Raw genomic sequence first — 27,849 nt, forward strand, 5'->3', positions numbered from 1 at the left:
TCTTGGCTATCCTAATTTTAACAGTGGAGCCAATGAGAGTGCCTCTATTCCGCTCACAAATAAGAATTAGTTAATCAATATAATATACCCAGAAGTCATTTTTTTAAATGCTATCTCTTTAAAACAGGGGTGTCCAAACTTTTTCCACTGAAGTCTGCACACTGAAAAATCTAAGCAAGCGGGGGCCATTTTCATATTTTTTTATTTCAAAAACCAATGCAATATTTAGATAAAAAATATACATTTAGGCCTCCACTCAGTTATGATCCCCGGACCCCAAAGGGTTTTGGTAAAAAAAATATATAAAACATGTGTCATTATCCAGTAATACTATTTTCATTATTATTCAAGTTTTAAATCTCTAGATACACATTAGGAAAAAAAATGGAAAAAACACAAATCATGCAATATTTTCACCCAATAGCTTTTTTAGGTGGAATATTTGACATCATACAATAATTGGAGCCTTAATTTTGGATTTTGATTCAATGTTATTTCTTGAGCAATGACACTTAAAAACAAATCACACTAAAATAATTGGGGATCCAAAAGTGTCAAACTCATTGAAGTGTTAAAAAATAAATTATGCATTTTTTTTTTACTGTTTACTTTTAGCACAATAATATCGAGATCAACTTCAGATATATCCGTCAATTTTAAGTTTTATTGTTGTGTACGTTTTTTGTTTGTATGTTGTAGGCCCTTCTTTAAAAACAAAAAGCTCAGTTTTTTGTATGGCAAAACACAAAATATGAAACATTTTCCCCAAAAAATATTTCAAAGTGGAATATTTAATGTGACGTAATTGGAGCCTTGAATAGGTCAATAATTCAAAATGACATTGATTTTGATTTATTATTTTTGTATAAAGAAAGAAACAGCCTGCATGGCAGCTTTGTGTTATAAGAGTAAGCATTGCAACAATTTCTTGTTACAGTTTTCCTGTTTGCTATTTTATACTACTTTTTATGTTTTTAATTTTTTTCAATTGTATTCTTAAAATATGCCGTGGGGGCCGTTAAAAAATAACCTGCGGACCGCAAATGCCCCCGGGCCGCACTTTGGACACCCCTGCTTAAACATCTTGTAAAAATGTATATCCTCTGTGAATATTCCTTATAATAGCCACAAACCAGAGGATACATTTTTAATTAGGATACAATTTAAAATAAATACTGGAAAGGTTTTATGGAATTTTCCAGGGTGTACACCGCCTTCAGTCCCCAGGTGAGTCCAAAAGGGACAAGCAGTAGAACATGGATGGGTGGATGGGAAAAAGGCACATCATAGACAAGCCTCAAATTTTTACTTTTCAAGGTCAAGACAAGTGTTGCCTAAAGGAGGGCTCATATTTTAGGGCACCAAGGCAAGTTAGAAGAGCACCAAGGCAAATGTTACTTTCTTTCCAGTTTGTTAATTAAATGCAGACTCGCTCACATTTATTTGTGCAATAAATCTTTGGACAATTTTGACCCATACTTTGGGTCAAAGCATAATAATTGTGTAAATGCATCAATAAGTTCATCATCCTTGTGTAAGGTGCTATTTTTTTTCAACCCTTTATTTTTTTAGCGCAGTCAGACCTATTATTGTGAAGGGGGAATTGTGTTGCTTTTCTCAGCTTGATGTGTGGAGGCGCCAGTTGCGACTGCTGTCCGGTTTGTACATTATTCCAACATGGATGATGTCGTTCACAACAACACAAGCAGATGAGATGTGTTGCGGGTGTATGGATTTTCCTTGATAGCTTTGGCTTTTGTAGTTTAGTCGCTATTTCGAATGACCACCTAAAGGAAGTGACAATTGCGTGTTTAAAGGATGAATGAGTGGTCTAGAACACATTATTTTCCATCCATCCATCTTCTTCCGCTTATCCGAGGTCAGGTCGTGGGGCCAGCAGCCTAAACAGGGAAGCCCAGACTTCGCTCTCCCCAGCCACTTCGTCCAGCTCTTCTCGGGGGATCCTGAGGCGTTCCCAGGCCAGCTGGGAGACATTGTCTTCCCAACGTGTCCTGGGTCTTCCCCGTGGCCTCCTACCGGTCGAGCGTGCCCGAAACAGCTCCCTAGGGAGGTGTTCGGGTGGTAGCCTGACTAGATGCCCCAACCCCCTCATCTGGCTCCTCTCCATGTGGAGGAGCTGCGGCTTTACTTTGAGTTCCTCCCGGATGGCAGAGCTTCTCACCCTATCTTTAAGGGAGAGCCCCGCCACCCAGCGGAGGAAACTAATTTCGGCCGAGGAGCAGCAGCTGTACTTTGAGCTCCTCGGGATGACAGAGCTTTTCACCCTATCTCTATGGGAGAGCCCCGCCACCCAGCGGAAGAAGCTCATTTCGGCCGCTTGTACCCGAGATCTTTTCCTTTTGGTCATAACCCAATGCTCATTACTATAGGTGGACCGTAGATCGACCGGTAAAGAGAGCTTTGCCTTCCGGCTTAGCTCCTTCTTCACCACAACGGATCGATACAGCGTCCGCATTACTGAAGACGCCGCACCGTTATGCCTGTCGATCTCACGATCCACACTTCCGTGAACAAGACTCCTAGGCACTTGAACTCCTCCACTTTGGGCAAGATCTCCTCCCCAACCTGGAGATGGCACTCCACCCTTTTCTGGGCAAGAACCATGGACTCGGACTTGGAGGTGCTGATTCTCATCCCGGTCGCTTCACACTCTGCTGCAAACCGATCCAGTGAGAGCTGAAGATCTTGGCCTGTTGAAGCCATCAGGACCACATCATCTGCAAAAAGCAGAGACCTAATCTTGCTGCCACCAAACCAGATACCCTCAATGGCCTGACTGCGCCTACAAATTCTATCCATAAAACTGAATGGGTGACAAAGGGCAGCCTGGGTAGATTCCAACCCTCACTGAAAAGGTGTCCGACTTACTGCCGGCAATGCGGACCAAGTTCTGACACTGATCATACAGGGAGCGGACCACCACAATCAGACAGTCCGTTACCCCATGCTCTCTGAGCACTCCCCACAGGACTTCCCGGGGGACACGGTCGAATGCCTTCTCCAAGTCCACAAAGCACATGTAGACTGGTTGGGCAAACTCCCATGCACCCTCAAGGATCCTGCTGAGAGTATAAAGCTGGTCCACAGTTCCACGACCAGGATGAAAACCACACTGTTCCTCCTGAATCCGAGGTTCGGCTATTTGGCTTGGCCTCCTCTCCAGTACGACTGAATAGACCTTACCGGCAAGGCATTATTTTCCCTAACAAATGTTGCTTCTCCTAAGAATGACATTTCTCTTACATTTGTGTCAATTTCCCTGATATTTTGCAATGAACAGTAGATTTTGTTATATTAGCCAATTCTGTGACTCCGTAAGTCATTTTGAAATAATATGCCTTTTTTTTTTGTTGAGTTCAGTGATTATTGACTAGATTATTACTTTGGGAAGGTGAGAGAAGAAGAGTTGGGGTCTTGTGAGAATTGTCTCGTTTGTCTATCCTAGGCCACCGCAAGTCAAGTATGTTTCATCACCAGACCTGCTAATGTTAGCCAAGTTAGCTGCTCATGCGTGTTGGAGTGGAGAATGCTGAGGGGAGTCGTGTATGAAACAAGCTCAGCTTCACGTGACGTGATGATGTCACATAAGGACTACACTCCTACAGTCACAAAAGAATGGCAACGTTTGGGCCCCCAGACCCGCTTTATTTTTGCCGTATTGAGGCAGCGTTTTTTTACGCTTTCGGACCAAACGAACTAAAGAAGACCTTTTATATGCAGTTTGAGAGCCACAGCCGGAGAAAATAAACACACAATCCATGACTGGAAAGTTCATTGACCCTTTGTTTGATTGATTGACTAATGTTTTAATACATCTGGACATTGACTTTAAATATTTCTCTCAATCACACAACATGCTTGTGGGGGAGTTTTCTGTGTCTACGTACCTTCCACACATCAGTACACCCACCGCAGTGACACTTTTCCAAGTTGTACAATCCCCACATTTTTCAACCTATTCAAACCATTCCAACGTCAACACATTCCACTCATCCTGGACATTCAAACTAACACTTTCCCAAGTTCCAAACCAAATTCCAGTTTTCCTGGAAATTCAAACTCTTCAACATTTAAACCAGGGGACTCAAACTCAATTTACCTGGGGGGCCACAGGATGCAGAAACTGGGTGAGGCTGGGCCTCAAGAAAAGATTTCTTAAAAAATGTACCATGCTTTTTTTAATGAACGAACCTTCTATGAATGGCTTTCCCGCCCTATCAACATACTTGCCAACCCTCACCATTTGTCCGGATGACTCCTGAATTTCAGTGCACCTCCCAACAATCTACCGTTGCAACCATTCTCCTGAATTTGTCCCAATTTTCACCCGGCCGACATTATTAAGGGCTGCCGTGACTGCACTGCCTTTAACGTCCTCTATAACAGTAGTTCTCAACCTTTTTTCACTGATGTACCCCATGCGAACATTTTTTTATTTCAAGTACCCCCTAATCAGAGCAAAGCATTTTTGGTTGAAAAAAAAGAGATAAAGAAGTAAAATACAGCACTATGTCATCAGTTTCTAATTTATTAAATTGTGTAGCAGTGCAAAATATTGCTCATATGTAGTGGTCTTTCTTGAACTATTTGGGGAAAAAAATATATAAAAATAACTAAAAAAAACTTGTTGAAAAATAAACAAGTGATTCAATTATAAATAAAGATTTCTACACATAGAAGTAATCATCAACTTAAAGTGCCCTCTTCGGGGATTGTAATAGAGATCCATCTGGATTTATCAACTTCATTCCAAACATTTTTTCTCTGGAAAAGAAATCTTTAACATCAATATTTTTGGAACATGTCCATAAAAAGTCTAGCTGTCAACACTGAATGTTGGATTGTTGTATTATTTTTTCACAGTTTATGAACTTAAATTCATATTTCATTGAAGTATTATTCAATAAAAATATTTATAAATGATTTATTAATTGCTGTTTTTTTTAGAATGTTTTTTATAAATCTCACTTGTCCCTCGGCATAACTTCAAGTACCTTTCAGGGACATGTCATTGCACACGCTTTTACATCACACAACCAACGTGCTGGCTCCGTAACATGTTGTATGAATCTTGTGCAGAACAACGTACCTGGCTGCAAGACGTACTTGTTCAACAGCCATACAGGTCACACTGAGGGTGGCCATATGAACAACTTTAACATTGTTACTAATATGCGCCACACTGTGAACCGACACCAAACAAGAATGACAATCACATTTTGGGAGTATTTCCGCACCCTAACACAACTTAAACACAAGAAAACAAATAACCGGAAACCTTGCAGCCCTAACTCTCCCGGGCTACAATATACACCTCAACCGACGCAAGTAGAGAGGGTGGGGGGTGGGGTGTTGGTGGTAGCGGGGGGGGTGTATATATTGTAGCCCGGAAGAGTTAGGGCTGCATGGGATTCTGGGTAATTGTTCTGTTGTGTTTATGTTGTGTTACGATGCGGATGTTCTCCCGAAATGTGTTTGTCATACTTGTTTGGTGTGGGTTCACAGTCTGGCACATATTTGTAACACTGTTAAAGTTTTTCTTACGGCCACCCTTAGTGTGAAGTGTGTAGCTGTTGGTCAAATATATCTTGCAATAACACACATGCGTATTTCATGGCCAGATGCAACATACAACTAGGCTTGAACGCTGTCAGTTCATGATATAGGGGGCGCTAAAGGCATCGCCCTTATGGCACTCCCTGAATATTGTTGATCTGCTACAAATCTGCAGGGGCTTCGAGAGAATTGGTGCCCTGAAATTCAGGGGTCTCCCGGCAAAATTGGGGACGTTGGCAAGTATGACGCTGTGAAGCGCCATTCTTATTAAACTCGCGGGCCGCAGCAACATTAAATTGTCATATCAAAGTACGGGCCGCATAATAACGTCTCTCGGGCCGCAAGTGGCCCGCGGGCCGCATGTTTGAGAACCCTGATTTAAACCATTCAAACTATTCTACATTAATACTACATTCTGTCAGCATTTCAGTTCAATTTCAGTATTGGAGCATTCACACACAATTCCTTGAACAATTGCCTCATCTACTTATCATTATTATTGTTATCATTATTATTATTATTATTATTAAATGTATTTTACCATATTGCTGAAAAGGTTAACTTCCCCTTTGGGATTAATAAAGTACCATATTTCTTTGAATTGCCGTCGGGGCGCTAATTCATTTAAAACCTCTTCTCACTCCAACGTTTACCAAAGGCTTGCGGTAAAGGCAAGCATGCGTTAATTATTTTAAAACCTCTTCTCACTCTTGCACTTACCAAAGGCATGCGGTAAATTTAGGTTTGCGCTTAAAATTTGAGTGTGATGTAAGGATACTATCATGAAAAGCATATTTAATAAAAAAAAAACGTCATTATGGTCCTACCTTTACTTATAAATGAAGTCCATGCGCAGTTCCTTCTGATCAAAAGCATTGATAACTTGTTTATAGAAGTCTTCTTTATCTTTCTTCAGTTTTAAAAGTCTCTCTGTCTCGATGGAGATCTTCCTTTATTACCTCCTGCTTCGATTGAAAGTCCAGTTTAGAAAACTGTTTTATTTTGGATATGTAATCCTCTATGTTAAAAGTGCAAGCGAGAGGAAAAAATAAACACACGCTGCTCACTATTGCTGCTTGTTGTCACTTCTTCTGCAGCCGAGTAGTCGCAAGAAGGATCACTAGCGCCCTCTACCACCAGGAAGCGGGAGTCATTTAATGACTCATATTTGACACACGCAGCTACGGTATATTAATAAAACATAGCTGCTTACTGTTATTTTTAGCAGATTTAATAGCTTGGACTTTAAATCCTACTGAATAGCTCTTAATCTTCTTCCCTTTATGCGATTTCAATTTATTAAAATCAGCCTCCTCCATTTTGAAAATGATGACAGGTGAAGTGTCACTTATGACGAGTTTGACCCGGCGGAAATTCTCGACATGCGCTAATAAAAATAGTATTTTGCGAAACGAGTTTGACCCGGCGTTAATCCTGAGCCGGCGGTAATGCTAAGCATGCGCTAATTATTTTGCGAAGCGAGTTTGACCCGGCAGTAATTCTAGGCAGCTGCATACTATATGCCCGACGGCAATTCAAGGAAATACGGTATGTCTGATTCTGATTTTGATTGAATGTGTGGACTGCATGAATGATGCCTTCTCAGTTCTCGCTCTAATGCAATTTGAGTGTCTAGAAACGCACTAAATTAATATAATCTATTATTACTATTATTAATAAGGTAAACAAGTTATCTTTTCTTTTGAAGGTGTAGTCAGTAATCTGATTACTTCTTCCCAGTTTAACTGTGACAACACTATCTAAATGAAAGCATAACAGATGTCATCTTTCTTGGCCAACATGTTGACTGTGCTCATGGTTCTTTTATAACAGACATGTCTATAAAGATGAATGTGAAAATCACAAATTATTGTCCACCAGCAGGGGAGCTCATCACTAGTACTACTGTGTGGAGGCTGGCATGTGGTACATTATTTGCTGTGTGTGTATCACTTATTCAGAGGGAGAACAGCACACTTTCACATATGGCGTCTACCATTAAAGATTGCAGGAATGACTTTTAGGGTGTTTTTATATGAATAAGGTGGATTGGACTTTGGCCTGGGAAGGCATTCCCCTGAAGGTCTTCTTCATGTGTCAGCTGGAAGTACCCTGACTGCTCTGAGGGGAAACTAATGAGATTGTGTGATCATATGTTGGTGCAGGACAATGTCTCATGTGACTGAGCAAAGCTGGACTTTTCTAAATAATGTTTGTTTTCTTCTGTCTCGCAGACCTCAACAAAGAATATCGTCCTCATGAGCAGGAGGAGGAACCACAGTCCCCCAAAATACACAAGGAAGAAGAGGTACCACATTCCCAACACATCAAAGAGGGAGGAGAGGAGGCACAGGCCCCCCACATTAAAGAGGAAGACGAGACGCCACAGACCCATAGTCTTAAACTGACCCTTCACATTGAAGGGCAAGCGGAGGACCCACTGATCTTACACATCAAAAAGGAAGAGGAGGACCCACTGTCCCCTCACTTTAAGGAGCAAGAGAACTCGCTGACCCCTCACATTAAAAAGGAAGAGGTGGATTCACTGACCCTCTACTTTAAAGAGGAAGAGGAGGACCAAGAGCCACCGCACATTAAAGAGGAAGAGGAGGAACACCGCATCAGTCAACCTAAATGGTTGGAGGAGTACAACACTCACTTCAAATGTTCTCACTGTCACAAAACCTTTAAATACAATTGTCGTCTGAAAGAACACATGAGAATACACACTGGAGAAAAAACTTTTTCTTGCTCAGAATGTGGTAAAGGTTTTACACAAAGTCAATATTTGAAAAGACACATGAGAACACACACTGGTGAAAAACCTTTTTCCTGTTCATTCTGTGGTAAAGGTTTTACAGAAAGTCATTATTTGAAAGTACACTTGAGAACACACACTGGTGAAAAACGTTTTATCTGTTCAATCTGTGGCAAATGTTTTGCAAGAAGTTCATGTTTGGAAAAACACAGAACAATACACACTGGAGAGAATTCTTTTATCTGTTCAATCTGTAGTAAACGTTTTGGACAAAGTAACCATTTGAACGTGCACATGAGAACACACACTGGTGAAAAACCTTTTTCCTGTTCAATCTGTGGTAAAGGTTTTACAGAAAGTCAACATTTGAAAAGACACAAGAGAACACACACTGGTGAAAAACCTTTTTCCTGTTCAATCTGCAACAGAAGCTTTTGTGATCGATCAAACCTTGTAGCACATAGAAAAACACACACAGGACAGAAAGTGTTGAGTTGCAGTGTGTGTGGTGAAAGATTCTCTTATAAGTACCAGTGTAATAAACACAAGTGTGCTGGTGAGAACAGCAGCAGCAAATGAAACTGCAGGATTTGAAATAAACTGTCAAGACTTTAATTTTGACTTTCTAACAACATCAGCACATATAACATGTGTGACGTTGCTGTTGTGTAACAATCTTTTTAATATGCTTCTACATTTATGGATGAGATATTTTATTATAGTGCTTTTATTCAGTCAAATACATGCATTAATATGCGACATTGTGTACTTTTGTTAAAAAGAATAACAGAACAATTTACCTGAAAAGGTCAGAGTAAACTGTACGATACATTTTTTACCTACAATAAACATTTAATGTGTGTATATATTCATAATACAATTTCAGACTTATTCATAATACTGTTTTTATACGTGTTTGAAATATTGAAATTTTACATAATGTTATTTCTAATTGTTAATGATTCCATAGATTAGCACCTTTATATGATATACATATTTACTGGTTCACATCTGAAACATCTTCTGGACCACTTCAGGAAATATATTATTATTTACTTTATACATCATTTGAACAGTTGTTTTTTATACAATTTTAAAATGTGTAACTTTATGAATCATTTGTTGGGTCTCTATTCATCCATTTTATTAATTATATTTACCACTCTTTTGTATTATGATGATTATGTTGTGATTTTTTTATATGTATGTCCCCAGACCTTTATGCAATATAAACATTAAATGAAATGTCTGAACTATTTGTGGAAGGAGTGAAGTGAAGTGAAGTGAATTATATTTATATAGCGCTTTTTTTCTCTAGTGACTCAAAGTGCTTTACATAGTGAAACCCAATATCTAAGTTACATTCAAACCAGTGTGGGTGGCACTGGGAGCAGGTGGGTAAAGTGTCTTTCCCAAGGACACAACGGCAGTGACTAGGATGGCGGAGCGGGAATCGAACCTGCAACCCTCAAGTTGCTGGCACGGCCACTCTACCAACCGAGCTAAACCGCCCCGGTTGTGTTTTTACAAACATACATTTCTAAATTCACAAAAAATCCAATTATTGTGTTTTAAACATTTTTTATGTTTTTATTTTTTATTTTTTTCAACATCCCCCAAAATATCAATATCAATCAAAGTTTGGAGTGTCAGGCAAACGCCAATTTTGTACATCATCCTACAGAGATTTACTTTGCATACATTCATAGAGCTTCTCCGTTGCCGAGAGCAGAAATTGGTATTTTATCCAATTTCAATTCACAAATATATCAGATTGTATTTAGAATACCAATGCTGGATACTTTTATGGACACTTTATGGACGGTCCTAATGTAATCAAGGTGTCTTTGTATGTCTAAAAGACTGGACTCTTGCGACTGTGTTGGATCCATTATGGATTGAACTTTCACAGTATCATGTTAGACCCGCTCGACATCCATTGCTTTCCTCCTCTCCAAGGTTCTCATAGTCATCATTGTCACCGACGTCCCACTGGGTGTGAGTTTTCCTTGCCCTTATGTGGGCCTACCGAGGATGTCGTAGTGGTTTGTGCAGCCCTTTGAGACACTAGTGATTTAGGGCTATATAAGTAAACATTGATTGATTGATTGATATATGACCGACGCTAGCGAGCTTGGTTTGTCTTTAGCCAGGTGGCCAGGTAGAAAATCGCTTCCGCTCGCCTTGAATTTTAAAGTTTGCTATTTTCGGCACAATTATATCCGCTAAGTTAATCGCTTTTGATGTTGGTTATTTTGTTGGAGTTTGGTATTATATCAATTGCACATTTGAAATGCTCTGTATCTGAAGGAGTTACGCGAGATGTTTGACAGGATATCAGATGAGAATAGAGAAATCTATTTACTGGGTGATATGAATGATGACTGGCTGGGACAGGGGTGTACAAACAAAAATAATTTATTATCCATTTTAAATGCTGGCAATTGTCATGATCTGTGGTCTAGATCATGTTTTGTTTAGTTATGTTCTGTTAGTTTTGGACTCGATTAGTTCCTGTTTTTGTGCACCTTTGTTTGTTTTACTTACCATGGCGACCAATTAGTTTTACCTGTCTCGTGTGTTCAGTACGTGCCTGCTCTAATCAAGAAACTTTTATTTAAGCCTGTCTTTGCCAGTTAGTCGGCATGGTTTCATTGTTTGCGTCACACCTTTTCTAAGTGAGTTTTTGTTCCATGCCATAGCCTATGCTAAGTCTAAGATGTACTTTTGTTAGGCACGCTTGCCTTTTTGTGGTTTGCTGTATGCTGTGGACTGCCTGTATTTTGGTCCTACCTTCACCCCTTTGTCCGGAGCCGTCAGTCTTGCATTCCTGGGAGAACAATCCTCTCATAAAGAAGCGACCACACCAGGACAGCAATCTGTCATAAAATTGTTGCCCCTCCCACAAGAATAGGTGTAGGTAGTGATGGTATTATTTTAGCTACATGCATTGATCATACTTATACAAATGTTCGTGACCAATGCTCCAAAGCAGTCTCGGTTTCTGTAGGTTTTACTGACCACAATGCAATAGCAGTCACTAGAAAGACAAGGGTTCCTAAACCTAACTAGAAAGACAAAGGTTCCTAAACCTAAAATGAACATTAATTTTACAAGGTCTTATAAGAGATTTGATGAAGAGTGTTTTTTGGATGAAATATCCTGTTTAAATTGGAACAAGGTGTGCAGTGAAGAAGACCCTGAGGCATCACTGGATTTATTTATGTTCATGTACATGAGTGTTGTGGACAAGCATGCCCATTTGAAAAAGTTTTCAGTCAAAACTAAGTCTGCCCCATGGATTGATAATGGACTTAGGAGTTTAATAACAGAAAGAGACATGGCTAAGAAAGCCTCAGTCAACTCAGGTTTAACTGATGACAGGCATGAGTACTGTTCCTTAAGAAACCAGCTCACAAACTGAAAAAAAGGGAATATTACAAACAGAGGTTATATGATGTGGGATATGATAGCAAAAAAATATGGAATGTTTTGAATGAAATCAGAAGTTAGTGCGTCTGCCGCACAATACGAAGGTCCTGCAGTCCTGGGTTCAAATCCAGGCTCGGGATCTTTCTGTGTGGAGTTTGCATGTTCTCCCCGTGAATGCGTGGGTTCCCTCCGGGTACTCCGGCTTCCTCCCACCTCCAAAGACATGCACCTGGGGATAGGTTGATTGGCAACACTAAATTGGCCCTAGTGTGTGAATGTGAGTGTGAGTCTTGTCTGTCTATCTGTGTTGGCCCTGTGATGAGGTAGCGACTTGTCCAGGGTGTACCCCGCCTTCCGCCCGATTGTAGCTGAGGTAGGCGCCAGCGCCTCCCGCGACCCCGAAAGGGAATAAGCGGTAGAAAATGGATGGATGGATGGATGGATGAATGAAATCATGGTTAGAAAGAAAATGTCTGTACACCTTTTGTGGAATCAAATGGGTTGGTACTCACTAAGCCATGTGACATTGCAAATCATTTTAATAACTATTATGTTGACAAGGTATCTCAATCAAGGCATAGTATGCGTATATCCAGTAACGACAAATCAGCTGACCTCATTAGGAATATTATAATGGATGATAAGTGGTGTGAATTCAATTTTCATCAGGTTGAAGTCAGTGAGGTTGAGAGGTTACTACACTCTCTTCTGTACAACAAAGTAGCTGGTAAAGACAACCTGGATAGTCAATTCCTGAGAATGACTGCTGGTATCACATCAGTGCCTGTTTGTCATATTTTTAATAGATGTTTACAAGTGAGCCTGCGTCCAGAGATATGGAAGGTGGCAAAAGTTACTCCTCTACATAAGGATACCAAATTGGCTTTCAATGAGTGCAATTCTAGACCAATAAGCATCTTACCTGATTTATGTAAAATACTGGAGACAAGAGTGTATGAACAAATTCAAGCTTAAATGACATGCCATCAGCATGCGACTGAATTGTGCCTGTTTGCGGATGACTCGGCCCTGCTGGTATCCAGCAAGGACAAGTCACAGGTGGAACAACTCCTCAGTGCTGAACTCCTTAGTATTTGCACCTGGCTCGCTGACAACAAGCTATCCATACACTTAGGTCAAACGGAATCCATCCTATTTGGGTCCCACATCAACCTTAAGAAAGTCAGTGACTTCACTATAAAAGTGGGTGACATTGTTATCACCAGGAAAGATGAGGTCACCTACCTATATTCTAAAGGCTAATCCTTCCTGTGATAAAATGGCAACCAAGGTAATCAAAAAGGTCACCCACAGAACAAGATTTCTCTACAGAATCTCCTCTGGTCAACGAAAGTACCTTGAAGATTCTAGGGGGAACTCTCGTTCAACCCTTTTTCGATTACGCTTGCACCTCTTGGTACCCCAGCACCTCCAAAACCTTCAAATCTAGACTCTAAACATCCCAGAACAAGCTAGTCAGGTTACTACTAGACCTCCACCCCAGATCACACCTCACTCCAACCCACTTCTCCAAAGTGGGCTGGCTCAGGGTGGAGGACAGAGTGAAACAACTTGCACTGATCCTAGTCTATAAAATCCGCTACACTTCCCTGATACCGAAGTACATGTCAAACTACTTCCTTAACCGCCATAACCACAACACCAGGGGGAGCTCCACAAACCACGTTAAACCCAGATTCGGATCTAACAAAGGTCTTAACTCATTCTCCTTCTATGCCACATCAATGTGGAATGCACTCCCAACAGGTGTAAAAGTAAGTGCATCTCAATCCTCCTTCAAAACCGCTCTAAAACAACACCTCCAAGCAACTTCAACCCTTTACTAACACCCTCCCCCCTTCACATCCCATCTCCCCGGATTGTAAATAACCAAATTTAAATAATCAAATTTATTTCTAATGTATATACTAGTTCTTATGCTATCTGAACTCACTATGTTCTCTGCTGGCTGTACATATCCTACCAAGTCAGACCTACACTGTTTCAATGTCCTTTTCTCTGATGATGCAATTGTTGATGACTGAAATGCTGATATCAACCAAACCCTCCTCATCCCACCCCCCAGATTTTAAATAATGTAAATAATTCAATGTATATACTTTGATGATTAACCTATGTGATGACTGTATTGTGCTGATAGTATATATTTGTACCATGAATTGATGAAGGGACGGCGTGGCACAGTGGAAGAGTGGCCGTGTGCAAAGCGAGGGTCCCTGGTTCAATCCCCACCTAGTACCAACCTCGTCACGTCCTTTGTGTCCTGAGCAAGACACTTCACCCTTGCTCCTGATGGGTGCTGGTTAGCGCCTTGTATGGCAGCTCCCTCCATCAGTGTGTGAATGTGTGTGTGAATGGGTAAATGTGGAAGTAGTGTCAAAGCGCTTTGAGTACCTTGAAGGTAGAAAAGCGTTATACAAATACAACCCATTTAAGTACGTGGACCCCGACTAAAGCAAGTTGAAAAACTTATACGGGTGTTACCATTTAGTAGTCAATTGTACGGAATATGTACTGAACTGTGCAATCTACTAATAAAAGTTTCAATCAATCAATTCTGACATTGTAATAAAGAACGCACAGGGGCGCCACTAACTCCCATCACATAATTTATTTTTTAAACGAAACACTTACTCTGACTTAACAAAAACATATTTTTACATTTTAAGAATTCTGAAATGAATAACTTATTATGAAATAATAATTTATTTTCCTTTTAAGGCTGCTGAACACATCCTCCAGGTTTGTGTACGGATCTGTGCGGTTTCATAATGCACACCGTATTTTTAATAACGTTCGTTTTGTATGTAATGGTTTATGATGACATTGTTATTGAAATACAGATGACACAAAAGAACCATGGTAAGTAAGTGTGGCAAAACAAGTTGGCGGAAGTGACGTCTGGTACGCGCATGCCTGGACCGATCGGGCGATAAAGCAAGATGGCGTCTGACGGAGAAGTCCTAAACGCGGGCATTATATTTCTGTATTCTTACATATATGTTGTTTAATAGAATACACACGGTTAATAATTGTTTGTAGCCGGATACATTAGTCTGAGCGCACTTTGACACTTCTCCTGTTTGCTAGCTTCACTTAAGGTAGCTTGCAGCTAGTGTAGCTGGCAAGTTAGCTTAGCTTGTTAGCTGCTAACAAAGAGACGCGGAAGTTATTTAAACATCGCTAAGTAGGGAACTAATGTGAGTGTAAAGTGTTGTGATTGTGTGAAAATGTGCGAAAGAACGGTAGAAAAGTACGGGGAGGAACTTTGTCCAACAAAAGAGGAGGACGAGCGACAACATCAACTGCTGGATGTTTATTATAAGAAACATCATCAAGTTGTGTTACACAGAACAGGTTTGTTTACTTTTTACTCTCACATCTTGACTAACTTTATATTTGATTATTTACTCTATTCTTAAATATATTGTGTATAAGAAGTGAGGATGATGTACATACAGTCTTGGTCAAAAGTTTACACTTGTAAAGAACATAATATCATGGCTGTCTTGATTTTCTAATACTTTCTACAACTCTTATTATTTTGTGATTGAGTGATAGCACATACTTGTTGGTCACAAAAACATTCATGAAGTTTTTTATTTTTAAATGAATTTATTATGGGTCTACTGAAAATGTGAGCAAATCTGCTGGGGCAAAAGTATACATACATCAACGTTATATGCAGTATATAAACATAAATGTTAGTATATGTACAACAATGACAGTAGGGCTAGTGTTCCTTGGATTAAAGGCCTCACCCTTTTTTCCTCCAAACATATTGCTGGGTAATGTGGCCAAACAGCTCAATTTTTGTTACATCTGACATCACATGAACAAAGATAAGACCTTCTGGAGTAAAGTTCTGTGGTCAGATGAAACACAAACCGAGCTGTTTGGCTACAATACCCAGCAATATGTTAGGAGGAGAAAAGGTGAGGCCTTTAATCCCAGGAACGCCATTTCCACCGTCAAACATGATGGTGGTAGTATTATGCTCTGGTTCTGTTTTGCTGCCAATGGAACTGGTGCTTTAAATGTGACAATGAAAAAGGAAGATTCCCTCCAAATTCTCCAGGACAACCTAAAATCATCAGCTTGGAGTTTGGGTCTTAGGCACATTTGGGTGTTCCAACAGGTCAATGACCCTAAACACACATCAAAAGTGGTAAAGGAATGACTAAATCAGGTGAGAATTAAGGTTTTAGAATGGCTTTCCCAAAGTCCTGACTTAAACATGTGGACAATGCTGAAGAAACAAGTCCATGTCAGAAAACCAACACATTTAGCTGACTTGCACCAATTTTGTCAAGAGGAGTGGTCAAAAGTTCAACCAGAAGCTTGTAGATGGCTACCAAAAGCGCCTTATTGCATTGAAAGTTGCCGAGGGACATGTAACCCAATATTTACGTTGCTTTATGTATAATTTTAACCCAGCAGATTTGCTCACATTGTCAGTAGACCCATAGTAGATTTATAAAAGAACCAAACTTCATGAATGTTTTTTGTGACCAATAAGTATGTGCTGCAATCACTCTATCACAAAAAAATAAGAGTACCGTATTTTCCGCGCTATAAGCCGCACCTAAAAACCAAAAATGTTCTCAAAAGATGACAGTGCGGCTTATAACCCGGTGTGCCTTATATATTTATTATTATAAATATTTATTTTCATAGAGTTTAGGTTTCGCAACTACGGTAAACAGCCGCCATCTTTTTTCCCCGTAGAAGAGGAAGCGCTTCTTCTTCTACGGTAAGCAACCGCCAAGGTAAGCGCCCGCCCACCTGGAAAGAGTAAGCGCTTCTTCTTCTACGGTACGCAACCACCAAGGTAAGCACCCGCCCCCGTAGAAGAAGAAGCGCGCGGCTAATCCGATTCATTTCATTTGTGTGTTTCTGTAAAGACGACCACAAAATGGCTCCTACTAAAAGACACGCGTACAACGCAGAATTCAAACTCAAGGAAATAAGTCACGCAGAAGAACACGGAAATAGAGCAGCAGCGAGAGAATTGAACATAAATGAATCAATGGAGCTTAGGTGGAGGAAGCAACAAGATGACCTGCGCCAAGTAAAGAAGACAACACAGAGTTTGAGGGAACAAAGCAAGATGGCAACAGTTGGAGGACAAACTGGAACAGTGGGTAGTTGAGCAGAGAGCAGCAAGCAGAAGTGTCAGTACCATCACTATTCCAATGAAAGCAACAGCGCCAGCAAGCGAACTTCACTTGGATGATTTTAAAGGTGGTGCTTCTCGGTGTTTCCGGTTCATGAAAAGACGCAATCTTTCCATCCGCACACGGACTACTATTTCACAGCAACTGCCAAAAGACTTTCAAGAAAAGCTGGCTACTTTCCACGCATATTGTAAAAACAAGATAGCTGAAAAAAGATCCGGCCAGGAAGGCAGGATTTATGGAACTGCCGGACAACAACAACGACACTGACTCTGATGACTTCGACGAGACGGAGCCCGCCATTTTGGATGCCGTATTCGCCCAATTTTTTAATTCAGACACCGAAGAAGAAGAATTCGAGGGATTTATGGATGAGGAATAACTTCTGAAGGTGAGCTTTAAATGTTTATTTTGCGTGCTGTGACATTAACGTTCGAGCAAAGTTGAGTTATTGATGTTGCTATTGTTCTGCAATATTTTGAGTGTTACTATTGTTGTGATTGCACATTCGCACAGGGGTTTGTATTATTAAAGTTTGACTGACCTATCCGACTGTTTTTTTGACATTCCCTTTTGCGCAGCGGGGGCGCGGCTTATGACCCGGTGCGGCTTATAGGTTTACAAAGTTTTTAAATCAGCCATTCATTGAAGGTGCGGCTTATAACACGGGGCGGCTTATAGCGCGGAAAATACGGTAGTATAAATTATTGGAAACTCAAGACAGCCATGACATTATGTTCTTTACACGTGTATGTAAACTTTTGATGACGATTGTATATATGTCTGGTACTTGCAACCGCGTGGTTGTCGTTGTTCTGTTGAATTGAACTACCCGTGAAAATTAGTTACCGATCTCAGTCTATTTGTATAATAAACTTAAAGGCCTACTGAAACCCACTACTACCGACCACGCAGTCTGATAGTTTACAAATCAATGATGAAATATTAACATTGCAACACATGCCAATACGGCCTTTTTAGTTTACTCTATTGCAATTTTAAATTTCCCGGGACTTTTTTCTTGAAAACGTCGCGTAATGATGACGTGTACGCGTGACGTCACGGGCTGTTATGAATATGAGCGCTGCACACACACACACAGCTAAAAGTTGTCTGCTTTAACGGCATAATTACACAGTATTTTGGACATCTGTGTTGCTGAATCTTTTGCAATTTGTTCAATTAATATTGGAGGAGTCAAAGTAGAAAGACGGAGTTGGGAAGCTTTAGCCTTTAGCCACACAAACACACGGTGATTCCTTGTTTAAAATTCAAAGAGGTGAAACTTTAGTATGGATCACAGCGGACATGGATCCCGACCGAATGTCAACCAGCAGGTTTCGGTGAGAAAATTGTGGTTAAAAAGTCAGTTTTTACCGAGCTTGTGCCGTCCATACAGCTGCCGTCGACTTCCCCGAGACACTGTGCGTCAACAACCGGCCGTGGACGTACACTTCCGACTATCAGGTACTGTTAAACTCACTAAAACATTAGCAACACAATAGAAAGATAAGGGATTTCCCAGAATTATCCTAGTAAATGTCTCTAAAAACATATGAATCTGTCTCAATACAACGCGATTGCAATCACGTTTTTTTTTTTTTACTTTTTTTTTTTTTCTAGTCCGTCGCTATCAATATCCTCAAACAGGAATCTTTCATCCTCGCTCAAATTAATGGCGAAATTGTCGTTTTCTCAGTCTGAATAGCTGTTTTTGTTGGAGGCTCCCATTATAAAAACAATGTGAAAATGTGAGGAGCTATCAACATGTGACGTCATCGTCTGCGACTTCCGGTAGAGGCAGGGCTTTTCTCCAGTTGCGAACTTTATCGTGGATGTTCTCTACTAAATCCTTTCAGCAAAAATATGGCAATATCGCGAAATGATCAAGTATGACACATAGAATGGACCTGCTATCCCCGTTTCAATAAGAAAATCTAATTTCCGTAGCCCTTTAAATCGATGCTTGTGCATATTCATTATACAAAAAACATACCATAAATAAATATAAGCAGCAATAAAAATATACTTTAAAATGCTTCTACGCATTCTATTAAAGGCACAGATAACATCCATCCATTGTCCCTTTCGGGGTCGCGGGTGGTGCTGGAGCCCACCTTCACTTCCATTCGGACGGAAAGCGGGGTACACCCTGAACAAGTCGCCCCCTCATCACAGGGCCAACACAGATAGACGGAAAACATTCACACTCACTTTCACACACTAGGGACCATATAGTGTTGCCAATCAACCTATCCCCAGGTGCATGTCTTTGGAGGTGGGAGGAAGCCGGAGTACCCGGAGGGAATCCACGCAGTCACAGGGCGAACATGCAAACTTTACACAGAAAAATCCAGAGCCCAGGGCCGAACCCAGGACCTTCGCATTGTGAGGCACTGATACCAGTGTTTCCAAATATGGGATTGATACCTAACAGAACTACTCCTAGGATTGGTTATCTGTATAATAAAACCATTCTCGGGCCCCTGCAGTCTACATATAAACTTAAACATCAGTTTTCTCAGGGTGGCGTGGAAGATGTTTATCCCTAAATCACAAAAAAGCTTGCTGGCACTACTACCCCTGGCCTTCCTGAGCAGGATTCTGAGACAGTTATTATATGCAACCTAGAGTTTGTGCAAGCTCTCTTTCTTGAACCTCACTCAGAGGGGTGCTGTGTACATAGGGGTGCAGTAAGTTCTAAACAAGTACACCTTCGCTTCATCAGAGCAGTAATGACATTTTCTCACCAGTATATTGGCTTGGACATACAGCATTCTTCTCTGTCTAAGCATGTCAGCATCATCCTCCATCGTGTCATTGATGATGTGGCCTAAGTATTTGACATTGTTGCACACAGACAGGGTTTGACCAGACACATAGGAAAATTAAGATGTTTATCCTCCTTGGGCCTAAATATCATTACCATACTCTTTGTGGCATTATACTTGATGTCAAACTTGACTCCATAGTCTGAGCATATGTTAAGAAGCTGGTGGAACCCTGCACTACTGGGAGATATAATGGCCACATCATCAGCGTACATAAAGTGGTTGATTAAGGTGTTTCCCATGATGCATCCTGTTCTGCATTCTCCCACTGCCTTGACAGGTCAGCCATAGACAGGCTAAATAGGCCTGGTGATTGAAGCCCACCCAGCCGTACCCCATTGCCAACTCTAAAGGGAGAGGATAAACTTTTCCCTCATTTTACCTGCTCTGCTGCCTGTCGTACCAATATGCCAGAATATACCCAGAACACCCCTATGCTTCAGATTGGTAAATAGTTTGAGATGGTTGACTCTGTAAAATGCCTTAGATGCATCAATAAACCCTACCAACATTGTAGGGCCCTGCGCCCTCTATTTTTCTACTGCTTCTTTTAAAGCATAAATACACAAGTCAGTTCTGTACTTGCTCTTAAAGCCAAGTTGTTTGTCTGCGTTGCAAATAAGATCCCCAACTCTGTATAATATCACACTTTCCACTACTTTAGATAACATGCTGGCTCGGGCGATAGGTTGATAATTGTCCACAGTTCATAGTCCCTACCTTACCAGCCTTGTCTTTAATGACAGGTACTAAAATAACTGTCAGCATAGCAGCTGGCAGGATGCCATGAATTACCAACCTACCAATATATACCTACTTCATGTGCATAAAACCTTAATGGAGGTGTTTGGATATGTTTTAAGTTCTTTGTAAGCAGAATAATGTGACTCTAATAACATCTATTGTAAGCAGACTATTTACTATTTAGAATGCATAAAACAAGAAAAAAACATGTGTTTTTGATAGGCAAAATAAAAAAAAAGTGTGGTTTAAGTGAAGTGAAGTATATTTATTTAGTTATTTTCTCTAGTGACTCAGAGCGCTTTACATAGTGAAATCTAGGGCTGGGCGATATGGCCTTTTATTAATATCTCGATATTTTTAGGACATGTCACAATACACGATATATATCTCGATATTTTTCCTTAGCCTTGAATGAACACTTGATGCATATAATCACAGCAGTATGATGATTATATGTGTCTACATTTAATTATTCTTGTTCATACTGCATTAATATATACTCATTTTAAACTTCATGAGGGAAATCACAACTAAGTCAATTGACCAAAACTGTATTTATTAAACAGCAGTGGCACAAACATTCATGTCTTTTAAAAACAGAAAATGCAAGATTGTCAGACATTTTACAAACCACGTTTCCATATAAGTTGCGAAATTGTGTTAGATGTAAATATGAACGGAATACAATGATTTACAAATTATTTTCAACCCATATTCAGTTGAATATGCTACAAAGACAACATATTTGATGTTAAAACTCATAAACATTTTTTTTTTTTTGCAAACAATCATTAAATGGGAACATTATCACCAGACCTATGTAAGCGTCAATATATACCTTGATGTTGCAGAACAAAGACCATATGTTTTTTTAACCGATTTCCGAACTCTAAAAGGGTGAATTTGGCGATGTAAACGCCTTTTCAATTGTTCGCTGTCGGAGCGTTGTGACGTCAAAACGTGAAGCAATCCGCCATTTTCTCAAGCACATTACACGCAGCAAGTCAAATCAGCTCTGTTATTTTCCGTTTTTTCGACTGTTTTCCGTACCTTGGAGACATTTTGCCTCATCAGTGTGTTGTCGGAGGGTGTAACAACACTAGTGGCCAAAAGATGCGAAAGTGGCAAGAAATTGGACGCACATTTTACTGACAACAGCTATGCAACGACAGAGATGGCAAGAATTTTTGGATATCCTGCGACACTCAAAGCAAATGCATTTCCAACGATAAAGTCAAAGAAATCACAAAGGTGAGTTTTGTTGATGTTATTGACTTATGTGCTAATCAAACATATTTGCTCACGGCATTACTGCAAGCTAATCGATGCTAACATGCTATTTAGGCTAGCTGTATGTACATATTGCATCATTATGCCTCATTTGTAGCTATATTTGCATCCAGCCTTTCCCTCCACGCACATTTAATGCCAAACAAACACTTACCAATGGTCAAAAGATGCAATCGTTGATTAGAAGGCGTCCTGGTTGCCGCTGTCCGTCGTGATATGGCTCAATAGCTTCAGTTTCTTCTTCAATTTCGTTTTCGCTATCTGCCTCCACACTCCAACCATCCGTTTCAATACATGCGTAATCTGTTGAATAGCTTACGGCGCTGAAATCCGAGTCTGAATCCGAGCTACTATGCCATACCTTTCTGTGCTATCCGCCATATTTGTTTTTGTTGGCTTCACAAAGTGACGTCACAGGACAATAGACGGGTGGCTATAACGACGGTTAAAATCAGGCACTTTGAAGTTGTTTTTCGGGATATTGCGTGATAGGTACAATTTTTAGAAGAACTTTGTAAAATAAAATAAGCCACTGGGAACTGATTTTTATTGGTTTTAACCCTTCTGAAATTGTGATATGTTCCCCTTTAACTTTAGAATGTGATGCCAGCAACACATGGTAAAGAAGTTGGGAAAGGTGGCAATAAATACTGATAAAGTTGAGGAATGCTCATCAAACACTTATTTGGAACATCCCACAGGTGTGCAGGCTAATTGGGAACAGGTGGGTGCCATGTTTGGGTATAAAAACAGCTTACCAAAAAATGCTCAGTCTTTGAAAAGAAAGAATAGGGTGAGGTACACCTCTTTGTCCACAACTGCGTGAACAAATAGTCAAACAATTTAAGAACAACAATTGCAAGAAATTTAGGGATTCCAACATCTACGGTCCATATTATCATCAAAAGGTTCAGAGAATCTGGAGAAATCACTCCACGTAAGCGACATAGCCGGAAACCAACATTGAATGACCGTGACCTTCGATCCCTCAGACGGCACTGTATCAAAAACCGAAATCAATCTCTAAAGGATATCACCACATGGGCTCAGGAACACTTCAGAAAACCACTGCCACTAAATACAGTTCGTCGCTACATCTGTAAGTGCAAGTTAAAGCCCCACTATGCAAAGAGAAAGCCATTCATCAACAACATCCAGAAATGTGGCTGGCTTCTCTGGGCCTGTGATCATCTAAGATGGACTGATGCAAAGTGGAAAAGTGTTCTATGGTCTGACGAGTCCACATTTCAAATTGTTTTTGGAAATATTCGACATCGTATCATCCGGACCAAAGGGGAAGCGAACCATCCAGACTGTTATCGACGCAAAGTTCAAAAGCCATCATCTGTGAGGGTATGGAGGTGCATTAGTGCCAAAGGCATGGGTAACTTACACATTTGTGAAGGCACCATTAATGCTGAAAGGTACATACAGGTTTTGGAACAACATATGCTGACATCTAAGCGCCGTCAAGACCATGCCAAGCCACATTCAGCACGTGTTACAACAGCGTGGCTTCGTAAAAAAAGAGTGCGGGTACTTTCCTGGCGCGCCTGCAGTCCAGACCTGTCTCCTATCGAAAATGTGTGGCGCATTATGAAGCGTACAATACGACAGCAGAGACCCCGGACTGTTGAACGACTTAAGCTCTACATGAAACAAGAATGGGAAAGAATTCCACTTTCCAACCTTCAACAATTAGTTGCCTCAGTTCCCAAACATTTATTGAGTGTTGTTAAAAGAGAAGGCGATGTGACACAGTGGTGAACATGCCCTTTCCCAACTACTTTGGCACATGTTGCAGCCATGAAATTCTAAGTTACTTATTATTTGCAAAAAAAAAAAAGTTTATGAGTTTGGACATCAAAGATCTTGTCTTTGTTGTGTATTCAATTGAATATGAGTTGAAAAGGATTTGCAAATCATTGTCTTCCGTTTATATTTACATCTAACACAATTTCCCAACTCATATGGAAACGGGGTTTGTAAAACAAGCTTTGAGTGCACTTTTGTGTATGATGTCACTAAGATAATGTATCGAAACAACACTAAATTAAAGTATACTTTTTGTACAGTATGCCACTACAATAGTTTAAAACAAATAAAGTGCACATTTTTGCATGATGTCACAAAAGATATTTCAATAAGTGTCACATAAAAATGAGCTGCATATCAAACAGTGTGTGTCCTACGGTGTTGATCTGGAAATAGTTGCTTCGGCATTTTGTTGGTGTGGCACTGAACTGAGATGTTGAAATGCACATTTTGAAGCAATCTTCATTCTTTAGCGGGTGACTTTTCAAACGATGCTACAAATTAGCGGTGGTGCTACTTTTTAGTAGAAACGCTTATGTAGCATAAATGTTCAACATCTTACCGCTTGAAGCCAAAACACCGCCAGACAATGGACCCTGTGCAGAAGGGGAGCACTTTTTAAACCGACACGCAGTCAATTTGAAACATTTCTCCTTTTTGGAACCACATTAATTTTCATAGGTTTCACCACCAGGGGTGCAAATGAGACCTTCTCTTTGTTTTCCGTATTGGGATCATGATGTATGTCCTAATTTGTTCACACTTCCTCATATGGAAGGTATTTTTCCTTGTTGGTGTCTCAAGAAGAGTAGAAATACAAGAACAATTTAATTGAGAGTAACTTCTAGCTTAGCCTACTACATTTTCCAGGTAGCTTGCCCATCTCTGTCTATTTGGCCTGCCTCACATGTGAATATTTTGAATACTGTAAACGTCAGTAACACCTCGTTTGTGTTTTATGTTCTGCAGACGTCCAGCAGGTGTCAGGAGAGAGTCAAGAAGAGATTCCCTCTAAGCAGCAGGAGTGGCGCTCCAGTGTGGGACAGAATGAGCTACACGCCCCCTCCCACATTAAAGAGGAAGAGGAGGAACTGTGGGAGCAGCTTCCAAAGTTGGAGGAGGCTAATGATGAAGATGAAGCTCAGTCCTTACGGCTTCATCACAGTCAAAGTGAGGAGAACAGAGGGGCGGAGCTTGTAAGTCAACACATCACAGAAGCTGATGGAGAGCATTGTGAAGATATAAAGTCAGAACCAGGCAGCATCTTTGCTGCACTGTCAGACATGGACCACATGATGTCAGACTCTTCTGATCGCAGTGACCACATCCAAAAACCTTTGGAGAGTAAAAATGACTCTGAAGCTGATACGAGACATCACGCTAACAACAAACACTTTGACTGCTCTGAATGTGGAAAATCATTTAGACGTAAGAATAATTTTACAAGACACATGATAATACATAATGGAGAGAAACCTTTCACTTGCTCTGTTTGTAGGAAGAGTTTCTCCACAAAGCTTAACATGACCAGACACATGAGCACACACACTGGAGAGAAACCTTTTCCCTGCACAGCTTGTGCTAAACGATTCAACACTAAGTATGAAATTATATTACACATGAGAACACATACTGGAGAGAAACCTTTTACTTGCTCTGTTTGTAAGAAGAGTTACTCCATAAAGCAGCACATGACCACACACATGAGAACACACACTGGAGAGAAACCTTTTGCTTGCCCCGCTTGTGCTAAAAGATTTAACACTAAGTATGACATTATATTACACATGAGAACACATAGTGGAGAGAAACCTTTTCCGTGCTCTGTTTGTAATAAGAGTTTCACCACAAAGCAAAACATGACCACACACACGAGAACACACACTGGAGAGAAACCGTTTGTGTGATACAACATTCAAGTTTAAGAATCAGGTCAGTAAACACAAGTGTGTAACAGTCATGTAAGCTGCAGGGATTTAAAAACACTTCAACAGTGATTGTGCTAAATGTACTTAAAAAAAAGATGAATGTATATTTGATGTATGTAATGCTTCTCATCTTTTTCTGTTATATGTTCTGGAATTACTTTTTAAGTTGTGTGCATTTATTGAATATCAAATGTAGCTACTCTTTTTTTTATATCATCTTATTATTTTCACTTGGGGTTTTTTTTTCCACGCAATTTTTTCCATTGCATTTTTATTGATGTTACTATCCAATAATAAGTATGAATGAATAAAATGGTTAAAGGGAAACATTATCACCAAACCTTTGCAAGCGTCAATATATACCTTGATGTTGCAGAAAAAAGACCATGTATTTTTTTAACCGATTTCCGAACTCTAAATGGGTGAATTTTGGCAAATTAAACGCCTTTCTGTTTATCAGTCTTTTAGCGATGACGTCAGAACGTGACGTCACTGAGGTAGTAACACAACCTCCATATTCATTTTCACATTACAAACACCGGGTCTCAGCTCTGTTATTTTCCGTTTTTTCGACTATTTTTTGGAACCTTGGAGACATCATGCGTCGTCGGTGTGTTGTCGGAGGGTGTAACAACACTAACAGGGAGGGATTCAAGTTGCACCACTGCCAAAAAATCTGCCGCCAGACCCCCATTGAATGTACCAGAGTGTCTTCACATTTGACCGGCGATGCTAAGACAGACATGGCACAGAGATGTATGGATAACCTGCAGATGCATTTGCAACGATTAAGTCAACAAAATCACAAAGGTGAGTTTTGTTGATGTTGTTGACTTATGTGCTAATCAGACATATTTGGTCACGTCATGACTGCCAGCTAATAGATGCTAACATGCTACGCTAATTGATGCTAACATGCTACGCTAATCGATGCCAACATGCTATTTACGCTAGCTGTATGTACATTTGAAACTAGATACCCACATTTAATGCGAAACAAACACTTACCAATCGACGGATTTAAGTTGCTCCAGTGTCACAAGATGCGTAAGTCCTGATCGTTTGGTCTGCACATTTTACCGGCGATGCTAATAAGGCAGCCATGCTATTGGCCACCTCATTAGGTACACCCACGCTATGGCCGAATAGCGTCAATAGCTATTCGCTCAATAGCTTCGATTTCTTCTTCAATTTCGTTTTCGCTATCTACCTCCATAGTCTGACCATCTGTTTCAATACATGCGTAATCTGTTGAATCGCTTAAGCCGCTGAAAACCGAGTCTGAATCCGAGCTAATGTCGCTATATCTTGCTGTGGTAACCGCCATGTTGTTTGTATTGGCAGCACTGTATGACGTCACAGGGAAATGGACAGTGGTTTCGAAGATAGCGAAAATAAGGCACTTTAAAGCTTTATTTAGGGATATTCCGGTACCGGTAAAATTTTGAAAAAAACTTCAAAAAATACAACAAGCCACTGGGAACTGATTTTTATTGTTTTTAACCCTTTTGAAATTGTGATCATGTTCCCCTTTAAGTGGACTCTGGTAGATTAGCAGCATTTTTACATCATGGGTGTTAACTACTGCAAAACATCAACAAAGAGTAAAAAGGCTGAAGTTAGCAACACATCACTGAACTTTAGAGCCTTCGTGAGTGGAGTTGGTTGTTTTTATTGCTGTATTTCTACTTATTTCACCTCACATCTTCACTTTTAATCCTGAAGTCTTCTTCAAATATATTGTGGGCTTCTAATATTCATGTTTCTGATGTGTGTGTAGTCTACTGTGGAAAGGGTTGTTGTCCCTTGTGGATTAATTTGTTCACTTGCACAGATAAATCGTCATCATCAGACGTTATCGGTCCACTACTGGACAAAACCTTAGCATAGATGTTTAAAATAAAAGTGATCTCATTTTTCCTTGATAATAACACTAAATATACAGATTTAAGCACTGTATTAGAGTGCTTCCTGTAGTACTCCAACTCGCCACACTGAGAAGTGGGGGCGATCGTGAGCTAGCAGATTGATAGATGGTACTTTATTGATGCATGTTGCTATCATGTTTTATCAGCGAAGAAGACAACATTTGTGTTTACTTTTCTTTTTAGATCCAAGTTGTATTGCTCTGCTGAATAAATGAATCACTATGGCTGCCAATATGGAGAATTATTTATATATTTAAAATCAAATACGTTCCTTTACAGGTAGCAAAATGACACCACAAAAAGTGAACGAGCAGCAGGACCCAGTAAATATTTTCTTAGTTTACGAAT

At 40.2% G+C, this 27,849-nt stretch overlaps 2 protein-coding genes across 3 annotated transcripts in view; both read left to right on the forward strand.

Annotated features, from left to right (window-relative positions):
- Window positions 1–9,588, forward strand: part of LOC133544923 (zinc finger protein 829-like) — a 34,222-nt gene extending 24,634 nt beyond the window's left edge. The window contains exon 5 of the mRNA XM_061890168.1: window positions 7,812–9,588. Coding sequence (XP_061746152.1) covers window positions 7,812–8,914 — 1,103 coding nt within the window. The 3' untranslated portion in view covers window positions 8,915–9,588. The remainder of the gene's footprint in view (window positions 1–7,811) is intronic.
- A 5,103-nt stretch (window positions 9,589–14,691) lies between these two features.
- LOC133545485 (gastrula zinc finger protein XlCGF52.1-like) lies at window positions 14,692–27,774 on the forward strand. 2 transcript variants are annotated; one of them, XM_061891129.1, is made up of 3 exons: window positions 14,692–15,145; window positions 18,365–18,432; window positions 24,615–27,774. In XM_061891129.1, the coding sequence occupies exons 1-3, from the start codon at window positions 15,019–15,021 to the stop codon at window positions 24,843–24,845; spliced, it is 426 nt and encodes a 141-aa protein (XP_061747113.1). In that variant the 5' UTR covers window positions 14,692–15,018; the 3' UTR covers window positions 24,846–27,774. The 2 variants fall into 2 exon arrangements, with proteins under 2 accessions (XP_061747113.1, XP_061747112.1); XM_061891128.1 differs by lacking the exon at window positions 18,365–18,432 and having other exon boundaries at window positions 14,703–15,145; window positions 24,615–26,253.
- Window positions 27,775–27,849: the final 75 nt, after the last annotated feature.

Source organism: Nerophis ophidion, linkage group LG28 (assembly GCF_033978795.1).
Source record: "Nerophis ophidion isolate RoL-2023_Sa linkage group LG28, RoL_Noph_v1.0, whole genome shotgun sequence".
In the NCBI taxonomy this organism is placed as follows: Eukaryota; Metazoa; Chordata; class Actinopteri; order Syngnathiformes; family Syngnathidae; genus Nerophis; species Nerophis ophidion.

Coding starts and splice junctions, on each gene's coding strand:
- LOC133545485 (XM_061891128.1), top strand. CDS start 15,019: ATGTGCGAAAGAACGGTAGAAAAGTACGGGGAGGAACTTTGTCCAACA. Junction 15,146..24,614: donor AGTTGTGTTACACAGAACAG/GTTTGTTTACTT, acceptor TATGTTCTGCAG/ACGTCCAGCAGGTGTCAGGA.